Here is a 12,502-nt window from a genome sequence, read left to right as displayed (position 1 = left end):
TACAATTATATAGAATTTCTAGAGCTGCCCTGTGGGACAGCCAGATTCAAGGAAAAGAAATGGATGGGGTGGGCCTGTGCCCTGTTGAGCCAAGAGCTGGGGAAATAGGTTAGTTCTGGGCCAGGAGGGCTCTTGGAGGTGCTTCTGGGTTAAGGGTTGGTCTTCTTGAACACCGGAAGTTGGGGGAACCACATCCTGGTCTCACTTGCCCACCCACCCACCCTGGTGTTACCAGACATCTAAGTCCTACCCTCCCTCTCAAACACGCTGGCAACCTGCCCCTTCCTCCTAGTGACGCAGATATCACCATCAGCTGAACCCTCTCTCCTCAGAGAATCATGCATTTCATGCCCAAGGTCCCAGGCGGTTGAGGTTTTTGGCAAGGGATGTGTGAGTCCTGTGTGTCATAGAAAGCTTCCCACTCTCATCTGGTGACCAAAGGCCTGGTCACGAGTGGGCTATTTTTTCTCCACCCAGACATCACCGCTCAGGTTCCCCTCTTCAATTGGAATGCCCTCCGACATGGCCCGGACGCTGTTGCTCATCTTTATCATGATCCATCCAGGTGACAGGACTTTCTCCCAGGATTCTGAGTGGTATGGGGCTGGGAGGAGGGAGCCCCATAGATATCCTGGGGAGCAGGCTTGATGGGGGCTGGACATAGATGTCCTGGGAGCAGGCTTGGTGGGAGCTCAATATTGAGCCCTGAGGAGAGTGGCAAGGAAAGGAGAGTGGGAGGAGATGGCCTTCCATAAAGCTGACACCTGGGGACTCCCAGTTCAGTTCCCTCCATGTTGCCTGCTGACGGGGTCACTCCCCAGCTTCCACCCAGAGCTCTTTTCTTCTCAGCCACCTTCCTAATAGGATAAAGTTGAAAGAACCAGTAAAATTGGCTTGAAAGGGTCAATTTTTTTAAGGGGTCAGTTTTAATTTGATGAGCTTAATACACTTGTTAAACAAGGCTTATTATCTGAGTTTAGATATAATTAGGAGTTTGGGAGACCTAATTAAATGTAAGGTAAGTTTCTTAGTGAAACTGATTTTGATTAAGTGAGAGACCTTACCTATCAGACATATTCCTTAACTAAATGCAGCATGGTCTTGAGACCTGTATCTTCAGATTAGCTGAAACCTGGGTCAAATCCAGGTCCCACTCCAGACCCACGGAATAAAAAAGTCTGGGAGTGAGGCCCAGGAGTCTAGTTTAACAAAGGCTCCAGGTGATTTCAATGAGCTCCCAAGTTTGCAAACCACTGAAATAGAAGAATGACTGGTAAACTTAATTAATCAGAGAATTTAATCAGGGATTTAATAACTGGTTTAATTCATTAATTTGGATCATTTATAGCCACACCCTCACCTGAAAATTTAAGTAGTTAATGCTCTTTAACAAAAAAACAAAGTAGCAAGGGTGGTATACTATAGAATGTCATTAGCATGAAATAATACTTGGAATAATATAATTAATACTAGCAGTGAACTAGGCAGCCACGCTCATCGAAGCTCTTTAGAGTTTCAATTTCATTGGGACAGGTTAAATTTCAGCAAGATGTTACTGATGAGTGTAGCTTGGAAAATGACAAAAGACAGTGTGAGAGTTGGTGTAGGAAATAATTTGAAAATGATTTAATAAGCAATGTTAAGATATTAGATTAGCAAAGAGGAAAGGGTTTAATGAGGCTCCTGAAGTGCTTGTCCCCTGACTCTGTGGGTTGGGGACAGCTGGGATACTCTACTGCAAGCTCTCTTGTCTTTTAAGAGTAATTGGGGAGGAGGTTATCTGGGTCTTCTCTCTGCCCCTAGAAGCCTGTGCTCTCTGGGTGTACCAGCCTCCTGTGATCTGTACCCAGGAGGGTGCTGCTGCCCTCCTGCCCTGCTCCTTCAATGCCAGCCACAAGAGACCAGCCATTGGCTACATCACATGGTACCGGGATAAGGTGGCCCCAGGGAAGGAGGTGAGAAATGAGACTCCGGAGTTCAGGGGCCGCCTGGCCCCTCTTGTCTCTTCCCGCTTCCTCCGTGATCACGAGGCTGAGCTGCACATCTGGGACACCCAAGGCCGTGACGCTGGAGTCTACGTGTGCATGGTGGAGGTGCTGGGCCTGGGTGTCGGGACAGGAAATGGGACTCTGCTGGTGGTAGAGAAAGGTGAGGCACCAGGAGGCTGCATGTTCTTGGCTGGAGGCTCTACCCTCCCTGGAAGTTGAGAGTCCTTCCCCGAGGCTTCCTGCCCTCTGTCCCTCCCGGAGCCTGTGCACACTTATTCCCTGGGTCTCCTTTACCAAGCCCTTCTTCTTTACCACCCATATGCAGGACCTCCTGGGCTAGGGGCCCTCACAGTTCTCCTCCTTCGGGCTGGATTCTATGCCTTCAGCTTTCTCTCTGTGGCCATGGGCAGCACCATCTATTACCAAGGCAAATGTGAGTTATAGAGCCATGGCAATGTGGAGGAGATAGAGGGGCAGTGAGAGAGCTGGAGGAGGGGGGAGAAAGAAACCAAGAAGAGAAGTGACTCCAGCCATCTCACCGCCAGGTCACTGTCACATGGGAACGCACTGTCACGGCTTGGATGGTCTCTGATAAGTGATTCCAGACCCCAGTGATCCCAGAGTTCTTCAGGAGACCCCAATAAATCTCTCTCTCTGCCTCACTAACTTCTTATGGGTCTTATGTATTTCCTTCTCCATTCTCTGGATGCCCCAGTGTGCCCCTCTCTGAGTTCCCCTGATTCTTAACTCCCCCTTCTACTAAACCTGGCCTGGAAAGGTCCAAGAAGGGAGCTTCTGAGCAGTTGTGCCTAGAGCCCCCTCCCACTATTCTGGGGCATGACAGGATGGGACTTAACTCTCCCAGGCCCAAGAGGCTGAGGCTGATTCTCCTGAGAAATGAGAAGTATCAAATCTGATTGGTTCTACTTGTCAATTGCTCATAGACAAATATAAAAGTCTGCCCCTATTCACAGGAGATATGTTCCAAAGCCCCTGTTTTTTTTTTTTTTTTCCTGTATGTACATACCTGTGATAAAGTTTAACTTATAAATTAGGCATAGTAAGAGATTAACAACAACAGTAATAAAATAGAATGATTATAACAACATACTGTAATAAAAATTATGTACATGTGGTTTCTCCCTCTCTCAAAATATCTTATTTTCCTATACTCATCCTTCTCCTTGTGACATGTGAAATGATACAACGCCTGCCTATGTGATGAGATGAAGTGAGATGGATGACATAGGCACTATGACAGAGCGTTAGGCTGCAATAAGGGTGACTTGAACACAAGCACTGTGATACCTTAACAATTGATCTTGTAACCCAGTTGGATACACTACCTGGCCATAGTTTGGATTTTACTGGACAAACGGATGAGTCACACATACCAGGCAGGACAGAGCAGGTCAGCATGAGATGTCAACAAGCTACTCAGAATGGTGTGCAATTTGAAACTTAGGAATCATTTATTTCTAGAATTTTCCATTTACTATTTTCTGCCTGTGGGTAACAAACAGTGGAAAGAGAAACTGCGTATAATGGACGGGGCAGGGTCTACTGTACTCTTCTGGTCTTCAGGGGAGCTTGGGTCCTTAAACACCCTCTTCATCCAACAAATCACTTGACCGCAGAGTAGGTAGGAAAGTAAGTCAATTAAGTTTTGATGGTGGCCATGTTGAATGGGGGGCTTGAGATGGACCGAGAAGTCTGAGACACCTGGGGGGGCGGTGCTCAAGACTGTGGTCTTTGCTGGATGAGCCACAGGACACTTGCCTGGGTTGAGGGCAGTGTCTGCGGTGCTCAGGTGGGTTTGTTTTCAGCAATGCAGGTGTAGTCGGTGCTGGGGTCCTCCTTGGAGCCTTCCCTTTCTGGATCGCCAAGGTCAGGTCGCTCACTGCAGGGCAGCCTTTGCAGAGAGGCATAGTGGGGTTCCTGCTCCGAGAGCTGAGCCTGGGGCCAGTGCTGAAGCTGACAGGAGGGAGGTGACAGGAGGGGCCTTCCTCTGCTGAGCCTTCCCTGTGAGTTCTTGTCCCACCCCCACTTTCTTACCTCATTGCCTCCTCAGTCTGTCCTCTCCACTCCCCTCCCACTTTTCCCCACCCTTCTCCCCCCTTCCCCAGCCCTCAGCTTGGATTCTTTTCCATTGTTTCCCTTTCTCTGTGGGTCTCTCTCTCCCTTATTATTCTAATTCTCCCTTACTTTTTCTCTTGGTAACTCTCTCATTTTCCCAGAGTCTCTTTCGTTCTCTCTTGCTCTCTTTGTCTCTCTCATTTCTTCCCCTCTCTCTTTCTCTTTCTCTTACTTCCTTTTCCTGTCTCTACACCACTTCTTTGCTCTCTTCTACTCATTCTCTTATTTCTCTTTTTGCCTCTCTCTTATTTTCTCTCTCACTGACTCTGTCATGCTCCTGCTTTCTCTCTCTTCTCTTTCCCCAACCATCTCAAAGCCTCAGCCTCCTCTAGTTGCCCCCTCACCCACTTCCCTGCCCCCATACTCACCCAGCTCCTTTCCAGCTTCCTCACTGGAAGAAAAATAAAGTTCAGCATGGCCCAACCATTGTACCTCCCAGCCCTCCTGAGTGACTCCCTCACCCCCCGGAGGTCTGCTCCTCACTTGTGACTTGCCTGTGGTTCCCACAGCCAAAGCCCTGGCCTCTCTTTTTGGACATTCTCCCCTTCCCTCTCCCACCAGTTTCTCCCACCTTCCTCACCGGGGCATGTCAGGATTGATGGGGGCTCTGGGAAAGCAGTAGGAAAGGGTGTGGGTGAGGGCCACATGGGCCATTGCTGTGGGGTGATGATGGAGATCAGGGTGTGCTCACCTCTCCGATGAAGCCAACACAGACAGGCGGATAGAGCCACAATCAGGAGCCCTCCCAGTCCCAAGCCGCCATAGAGGTAAATGAATTTGTCTGTAGGGAAAAGAGTATTAGAGGGCCCCTTTCCCTCTTCAGCTTACCTCATCTTCCTGGTTGGAAGGGGCATCTCAATGCCCACTCTAACAGTATCAGAGGCACAATAATATACTCAGATATTCTTCCCTCACCTCCTACCAGAGGGACCCACCTCTCATTGGTTATATCACTCACTCCTGAGACCTCTTACCCCTCAAAGGCTCCCATTGCCATTCCTACTGCGTCTGGGTCTCCCTATGAAGTCCCTTGCCCACCTCACCACTGGTCCTGAGAGGTTACTTACTCATGAACTGCACATACCACTTTTCACACACTGCACCTTGTGTGAGGGTTACTTACCCGTCCAATCATTAGAATCTGCCATTAGGTTGAGGACCGAAGGCTGATGTGGAGGTCAGAAAACCTAGCTCCTGCCCTGCCAGCCTAAATGGCCTGGGGCTAGTCACGTGCCTCAAGTTCCTCATCTGTAAAGTACAGGCCCTCTGTTACAATCTTCCCAGGCTGCGTATCCTCACTTCTGCCCAGCCCTGAACTGGGCACTTTCCATTCATTACTGCACATAGGAGGGGGCTGTGGTACCAATCTCCCTGGTGAAGAACCAGCCCAGAAGAGCCAGAGCTGGGGTTCAAAGCCAGCTCTGTCCAGCTTCAGAGCCCATCCCCTTTCCCCTGCCTCAGGCTGACCATAAGGGCCTCTCCAGCATTAGGTAGTTCTAGGTTCTGTTCAGAAAGGGGGTTGATGGAGGAGGAGGAGCCAGGGTTTGGAGTGCCTGTGAGGACCGGTAGAAAGGTAGGGAAGGCAGTGTCCAGTCTTGTCTGGCAGCTGGGGCTACTCCCTCAACTCCAGAGTGACTTAGCAGAGCTTGGAGATCTGCTTCTCATGGGCAGATTCTGCTGGGCTCAAGTGGAGCATGGAGGAGTGTCTGGGGCCCCATAACTTCCCTTCAGGCACTTCCTGCCCTGAAACCACTGGTTCCTGTTTGAAGGCAAAGAGGGGGCCTCTGACTACACCTCAGAGCCAGATGCCCTGACCAGGGTCTGGAAACTGAGACCCTCCTGGGTACATGAGGAATTCTCATCTGTGTGTGTGTTGGGGGGTGGGGGGAGGATGGAGTGGGGTTGGGGGAACAAGTCCAGGTGGAGAGGAGGGCCCTAGGTGGCCATGAAAGGCAGTAGGGGCAGAAATGGATTGTTTTTAATTTTGTAGGGGAGCAGAGACAGAGAGTGGACAGAGGCTTCCTCCAGGGCCCAGGGGACATCAAAGCCATACTTTCCCTTTCTTCATCATAACCTCATCTCACTCTGGGGTGTGCCTGTATTCCCCCAGCCCACCCTCCACCCCACCCAAGGATCCCTGCTCCTTCCCAGCTTACCCAGAGCCTATGGCTTGCAGAGGGTCAGAGCAACTCAAGACTGGCTAGAGCTGCCTGGGTGGAGGGAAGTGTTGCCATCTCAGACATTCCCACCCCTTTTTTGGCTTTAACTTCTCCCCAAACCCTGAGAACTCCCCAGCATCATTAGAAGAGGAAGTTAGGCTTTGAGGGTTAGGGTTAGGACATCTTTCCTTTCAGGCTTCTGGGACTGTAAAGAACCCTGTAATCACTCTCAGCTTCTGATATCCTATTGACTCTGTAAGGAGTCAGTGACTGCACACCTCCTCCAGGTGACTTCCCTGATTACCTCTCACACCACATCCACTGAGAGCTCATAATCTCAGTGTATAGATGTGGACACACCCTGGCTCCTGCATCAGACTGGGAGCTCTGGTGATTTGGGGGTGACTCACCTCATGTTCTGGGCTCTATCTAGCAGGGTGCTTGGCTGACAGAGTTACAAACAGGAAAGTAAAAGGCAGCCAAACTAGATCTACATAAGCACTGCTGTTTAGATCTACAACAGAAAATTGATGACAAGTTGGCATTCAGAAGAAAGGGATGGCCAATCCAGGTGGACTTTATGCTAGAGGCAGCATTCTGTTATTAAGCACAAAAATAAGTAAGGGCAGTGGTCTGAGGCCCTCTGGACAGTCATGGATGAAGGTCTCTTAGTGGCACTGTGATGGAGAGGGAGATGCATGCTGGAGGACTGCACACCCAGTCCTTGGGGAGGGTGAAGACTGGGGAACTCATGAAGACAAGGGGTCAGGAAGAGATCTGGTGCCTGGGTCCACGTGCATTTGCATTTTCTTCTCCAAATTCAGAAAATTTCTGCTATTTCCTCTCCCTCCCCCTTCATATTGTTCCCTCTTGCAGGACAGTAGGACAATATTCAGTTTTGGGAGGTTTTTTACATTTATTATTAAAAAATTTAAACATAGAAAAGTGGAAAGAATTGTACAATGAACATATCCTTACCACTGAGATTCTATAGTTAACATTTTTCTATATTTGCTTATCACTTATCTATCATCCATCCAATTTTTGATACATTTCAAGGTTGCAGATATCAATACATTTCATCTCTAAACCCTTTGCCATGTTTATCATTGACTGGAGTTCAGTATTTGTTTCTCTGTTTCTTTTATTGGAGAGCTGGGGAAGGCAAAATTTATATGTAGTGAAATGCACAAATCTGAAGTCACTTAGTTTTTAAACTGTCTTGTGATCAAGGCTCTGAAGCCAGACTGCCTGGGTTCAAATCCCAATTCTGCCACGACTGTGTGACCTTCCACAAGTTCCTTAACCTCTCTGTGCCTCAGTCTCCTCTTACAGGATTTTGTCAGGATTAAAAGAATTATTATATAGAAAGTGTATAGATCAGTTGCAGGCACATGGTAAGTGCTATTTGTCTATTAGCTATATTATTATTATTATCAAAACACACAGAAATGTCATTGAGAAGGAGAGATGATCTGCAACCACCTCTAACTTCCTTGGACCTGGTCTCCTCAACTCCTACCACACTGTCTACCCTAACATTCATGTGATCTGTGCTGCTTAGTTTTGCTTATTCAGTTGTCCTTTCTTCATTTATTCATAAACATTTAGTCAGCACCTACTCAATGGATGGGGCTCGTTCTGGGCTGCAAAGCTCTTCGAGGGCATGTCTTATGACTTTCTTGTGTGTACTCTGCAGCCTGGGAGGTAATGCTCATTCCATCCCTCTCAGTGAGGCAGACACCCTTCAGCTGCCATTGCTATGGACTGAGCTCTGGGGGCTGGGGGTGAGTACAGGAATGGAGGAGATCAGTCCAGTGTGGGGAAATGTTCTTCTCATAGACCTGGAAACCCACCCCTCAAGACCCCAGTTCTTGACATTAGGGATGTGGGTGCAGCCCTCTCTCCAGCACCCGCCTCTGTCTGGGGCGCAGAAGGCTGCAGGCTGCACTGGATATTGAGAGTTCTGTGTTCTCATTGCAGCTTTGCTGCCAGACTTTCTGCAAGCTACCTGCCCTGTCTGGGCCTCAGTTTCCCTCCCTATTGAGCCAGAAGATCTCTAAGACACCCTCCAGGTCTACTTTGAAAGCCTATCTCTTCGCCTCAACTCCTTCCCCAGTTCAAGGAACCCAGGCATCCAGCTGCCCCACCCCAGCTCTGGGTAAACAGGAAGCTGGGTGAGGGGAGCAGGGTGTGTGTGGAAAGTCCCAACCAGGTGTGTGGGTCTATGGTGAGGGGGTGGCCCCACCCCTAAGATATGAAAGCCCCCCTGCCCTGGCCCTGGTTCAGTCTCAATGGGGGCACTCGGGCTGGAGGGCTCTGGGAGGAGGCCCTGGGAGAAGGGCTGCCTCCTGCTGGCTGTGGCAGGAACCACGTCCCTAGTGACCCTACTGCTGGCTGTGCCTATCACTGTCCTGGCTGTGCTGGCTGTGGTGCCCCAGAAGCAAGGAGGACTGGTAAGTGGCCACAACAAGTGCCCAGAGGGCTATATGTTGCTCATTCTCACTCATGTCTGGCTATGCCTGGTGTCTCTTGCATTGCCTGCTCAGCTGGTTTGGTATGGCAGGGATGTCTGGTCCTCCTTTTTGCTGGCTCTCTTGCCATGTTCCTGTGATGCTGTTGTGTCCTGATGTCTCCAAGCCCGATCCTGATTGTCTGTCTGTCTCCTTCCTCTTTGCAAGAAATACTCAGGCCTTTGTCTCTCTGCCCAAGCATATCTTGCCTTGCTTGCTCTCCCTGCCAGGGAGCTGAGTATTGCGCTGGAAGGTTGGGTCTGCGTTGGGAGGGGTGGGGCTGGCATCAGCTAAGACTGAATTCTGGTCACTGTGACCCCACCCACGCAGGTAACAAAGACCACTAACCCTGGGGAACAAGCAAAGGCCCAGCAGCAATTGGGTAAGGGCAGACCATCTCCTTTCCCAGCTGCAGCCCCTCAGGAACTCCCAGCTCTTATCCATTTGCATCCCCAGATACTCTCTAACTCTTCCTCCAGGAATCCAGGTGCCCCATCCCTGGGTGCTGGCGCCCTGTCCTCTCAGGGCGATCATGCATGGGTGGCCGTTCTGTCCCAATCGTGGATTCTTCGCCCCTTTCAGGATCCCTGGAGCTGCTGGAGCAGGACGCAGAAACATATTCCAGCCCCAGGCTCCCGGCAGCTCACCTCATAGGTAAGCATCTCATAGACCTGAATAGCCCAAGGGGGCCAGTTCTGCTTGCCCACGGTTAGACCCCTTTTGCTCCGTTACTGCAGTGCTCCGGTCAGACTCGATTCACCACTTCTTGCCCCTAAAGAGCCCACCCTTCCGCCAGCTCCGGGTTCCAGCTTCTTGCTTCCTTCCCGGAGTAGGCAAAACCCGGCCTGGATCTCCTCCCCAGCGCAGCGCTCCGCACCCCACACCCAGGTGCCCTCAGTCCCCAACTGCACCCATTGTAGAGGCAGCACCCTTACCCTCCTCCTCCCGGCTCGGTCCCTTCAGGGGGTTAGAAGCTTCTGCTCTCCCTCTGCCCGCCCTCCTAGGGGTCCCAGGCCTGAATAGCTCCCGTGGGATCGGATTCCCGAGAGCCGACCGCCCGTTTCTCCGCAGGCGCCTGGACGCCGGGACAGGGTCTGGGCTGGGAGGCGAAGAAAGAAGAAGCGTTTCTGAGGAGTGGGGCGCAGTTCTCCAGAGCCGACGGGCTGGTTCTACCGCGGGACGGCCTCTACTACCTCTACTGTCAGGTCGGCTACCGAGGCCGGGTGCCCGCTGCCAACCCAGAGCCCCTCGACCGCTCGGTTACGCTGCGCAGCCGGCTGTACCGGGCGGGGGGCGCCTACGGATCCGGGACTCCCGAGCTGCTGCTCGAGGGCGCTGAGACCGTGAGTCCGGCCTTGGACTTGGCCGGAAGGCTCTGGTACACGAGCGTGGGGGTCGGCGGCCTGGTGCAGCTCCAAAGGGGCGAGAAGGTGTACGTCAACATCAGCCACCCGGATATGGTGGACTACAGGAGAGGGAAGACCTTCTTTGGGGCTGTGATGGTGGGGTGATGGCGGCCCTGTATGGTGGGAGCGTGTTTGTCAGCCCAGATATTGCAGACCCGGACACCAGGAACCCCGTGGCCGTGGGAAAAATGCAGGACACTGTTTGGAAACAGATTTTGATCCTGATGAAAATAAAGAATGTCAAGCTTTAGTGCTGCCCATACAGATGCTGACATGCTAACATGTCTTGGTTCAGGGTGGGTACACAAGTGTTGATTAAATATTCTGTTTTTCTGGATGCTTGAAACAAGGGTTGGTTAATTATTCTCTGTGTTTTTCTGGATGCTCGAAACAATTCGTAACACTTTGTATGGGGCTGATCCCTGGGGTGGGCATCTGCAGGTCCCACCCACCCACAGTATTGACCCAGTTGGAGGGTAGAAGGAAGGGGGATCTCCTCAAACCCCAAAGCGTCTCCAAGCATCCTGATTCTCGGAGCCACATGGTCCCCACCACACTGCACTCTTCTCTTGGGTTCCTCCAATGCTCAGAGAGAGAGGACATTACAGGAAAAGGCAAGCACCACTCAGAAAGGCCCAGACCCAGAGTAACTCTGAATATGGCCAAGGACAGGAGCCCTGAGGGGCCCAGGAGTTCTCTGCTGCTGGTAACCTGAAGGCCCTTTCACCATTACCCCAGAGTCAACTTTCCTCCAAAGAGCAAAAACAACAGCTCATGGGGTATGGAGGGAGGAGTCTGAAGGGGAGAGTTGGGAGGGTGTCTGGGAGAGAGATGGTATGGGGATGGTGTCTGAGGGCACCATGGAGAACCTGGGGATGAGGAGAGGAGGAAAGTCTCTTGCCACCTGTTGCGGGGATGGAAAGTTCTCACCTCTCTTTCACACTTCAGGTCTCCTTCCCATGAGTGGGCAAATGTGGGGACCTGGGGTGAGTAACAGCAGCCCTCTCACCCCATGACTGACTTTCAGTCCTGGGCTGGAGGAGGTAGAGGGGGACTCAAGGCCCTATCTAGGTCACCCCAGTGGGTCACCCCACCCCTGTGGCACACCACATGGTTTTCCCCTGCCTGCTGGTGACTCTATTTTATTTCTTCACTCTACTTCTCATTTCCTCTTTTTGATTAGGATTTTTGTCTTAGAAAACATTGTAGATCAAACAAAATATTTTAAACTCCCTTGCTGCCAAGGTGGCAGTGCCTTCCTTGGGTCCATCATGCCCCTCAGAGGGAGGACAAAGGCTAGAGCCATGCTTGCCATATATGAGTTTATAGTCAGCTCAATATTAGTGCCAATTTTTAGATTGTAGCATTAGGAAAGGACCAATTGAGATATTATTATTTATCAGTTTGATTTATTTTTTGGCTTTCTTTTTAAAAGTTTTTTTATTGATTGATTTTAGAGTAGAGAGAGGGGGAAATATCTATTTGTTTTTCCACTTATTTATGTCTGTATTGGTCAATTCTTCTATGTATCCTAACTGGGGATCAAATCCACAACCTTGGCCTATCAGTACAACACTAATCAACTGAGCTAAGTCGCCAGGACTGTTATATATTAGTTTTAGAAACCAGTCTCAGTCTTAAGAATAGGTCAGTTCAGTTAAACAGTTGTCTTTCATTTTAGGAGGCCATAATGCAGGTGGCTCCCAAAATTAGGCCTCTGGTGCAAATAATCAGGTATTGAATAAGAGGCATCTCTATGGAAACAAAAGAAAAACAATGCTTAGTGACTGAAGGTGACTATAATCCCCATTTCTGAGTTCTGAAGGTAGCCAGTTGAGATTTCTAGATGTCTGGCTTGAATCACCTTCAGATGGAGCGAAGGCAGGCAGTAAGGATATGATAGTTCTCTTGGTTTTCAGTTTGAATGTCTTTTTTGTGCAACAGGCATGAAGGCTGTCCATATGTGAGGTGTTGTGATTTCTCTGAAGTTTTTATCAAGTGGCCCCACTTTAGCTTGTATGGCTTTGGGGAAGGGGCAGTTTTAGTCCTCAATGATTTTTCTCCCTTAAATAACCCTCATGTTTACCACATATAGCCAAGACTAATTTGTTTGCAAAATAAGTCTAGTTTCAATAAAGTTGGTCTGTTATTTACACAGGAGCAACAAGAATGGTAAGTAACCATTGGTAAGTAGGCTTAACCAATGGTAAGTAACCAATGGTAAGTAGGCTCTTTTAAATCTGCTTTGCTGGAATTTTTCATAAGGAATCTTCAGACTGAACTTGAAAGGCTCCTGATGC

General features: G+C 50.0%; 3 protein-coding genes across 7 annotated transcripts; 2 read left to right on the top strand and 1 right to left on the bottom strand.

The window, feature by feature from the left end:
* The first annotated feature begins 298 nt into the window (after nucleotides 1–298).
* On the top strand, nucleotides 299–3,124 carry NCR3 (natural cytotoxicity triggering receptor 3). The gene is made up of 4 exons (XM_090280391.1): nucleotides 299–565; nucleotides 1,804–2,148; nucleotides 2,314–2,421; nucleotides 2,534–3,124. Exons 1-4 carry the CDS (start codon nucleotides 511–513, stop codon nucleotides 2,578–2,580), a joined length of 555 nt encoding a protein of 184 aa, XP_090136517.1. The 5' UTR covers nucleotides 299–510; the 3' UTR covers nucleotides 2,581–3,124.
* Nucleotides 3,125–3,436: 312 nt separating this feature from the next.
* Nucleotides 3,437–6,372, bottom strand: LST1 (leukocyte specific transcript 1). Of its 3 annotated transcripts, none has more exons than XM_090280389.1 (5): nucleotides 6,281–6,372; nucleotides 5,248–5,372; nucleotides 4,816–4,905; nucleotides 4,493–4,515; nucleotides 3,437–3,956 (listed from the first exon to the last, which is right to left on the bottom strand). In XM_090280389.1, exons 2-5 carry the CDS (start codon nucleotides 5,270–5,272, stop codon nucleotides 3,795–3,797), a joined length of 300 nt encoding a protein of 99 aa, XP_090136515.1. In that variant the 5' UTR covers nucleotides 5,273–5,372; nucleotides 6,281–6,372; the 3' UTR covers nucleotides 3,437–3,794. The 3 variants fall into 3 exon arrangements, with proteins under 3 accessions (XP_090136515.1, XP_090136513.1, XP_090136514.1); XM_090280387.1 differs by having other exon boundaries at nucleotides 3,437–3,962; nucleotides 6,281–6,369; XM_090280388.1 differs by lacking the exon at nucleotides 6,281–6,372 and having other exon boundaries at nucleotides 3,437–3,962; nucleotides 5,248–5,452.
* Nucleotides 6,373–8,251: 1,879 nt separating this feature from the next.
* LTB (lymphotoxin beta) lies at nucleotides 8,252–10,452 on the top strand. 3 transcript variants are annotated; one of them, XM_090282072.1, is made up of 5 exons: nucleotides 8,252–8,739; nucleotides 9,127–9,178; nucleotides 9,379–9,450; nucleotides 9,534–9,684; nucleotides 9,868–10,206. In XM_090282072.1, exons 1-5 carry the CDS (start codon nucleotides 8,578–8,580, stop codon nucleotides 10,133–10,135), a joined length of 705 nt encoding a protein of 234 aa, XP_090138198.1. In that variant the 5' UTR covers nucleotides 8,252–8,577; the 3' UTR covers nucleotides 10,136–10,206. The 3 variants fall into 3 exon arrangements, with proteins under 3 accessions (XP_090138198.1, XP_090138197.1, XP_090138196.1); XM_090282070.1 differs by lacking the exon at nucleotides 9,534–9,684 and having other exon boundaries at nucleotides 8,542–8,739; nucleotides 9,868–10,452; XM_090282071.1 differs by lacking the exons at nucleotides 9,127–9,178; nucleotides 9,534–9,684 and having other exon boundaries at nucleotides 8,459–8,739; nucleotides 9,868–10,452.
* Nucleotides 10,453–12,502: the final 2,050 nt, after the last annotated feature.

Source organism: Furipterus horrens, unplaced genomic scaffold, assembly GCF_987537825.1.
Source record: "Furipterus horrens unplaced genomic scaffold, mFurHor1.1.pri manual_scaffold_6, whole genome shotgun sequence".
Classification (NCBI taxonomy): domain Eukaryota; kingdom Metazoa; phylum Chordata; class Mammalia; order Chiroptera; family Furipteridae; genus Furipterus; species Furipterus horrens.
The sequence above is the reverse complement of the archived record's forward strand: the minus strand, read 5'-3'. Positions and strand labels throughout refer to the sequence as shown.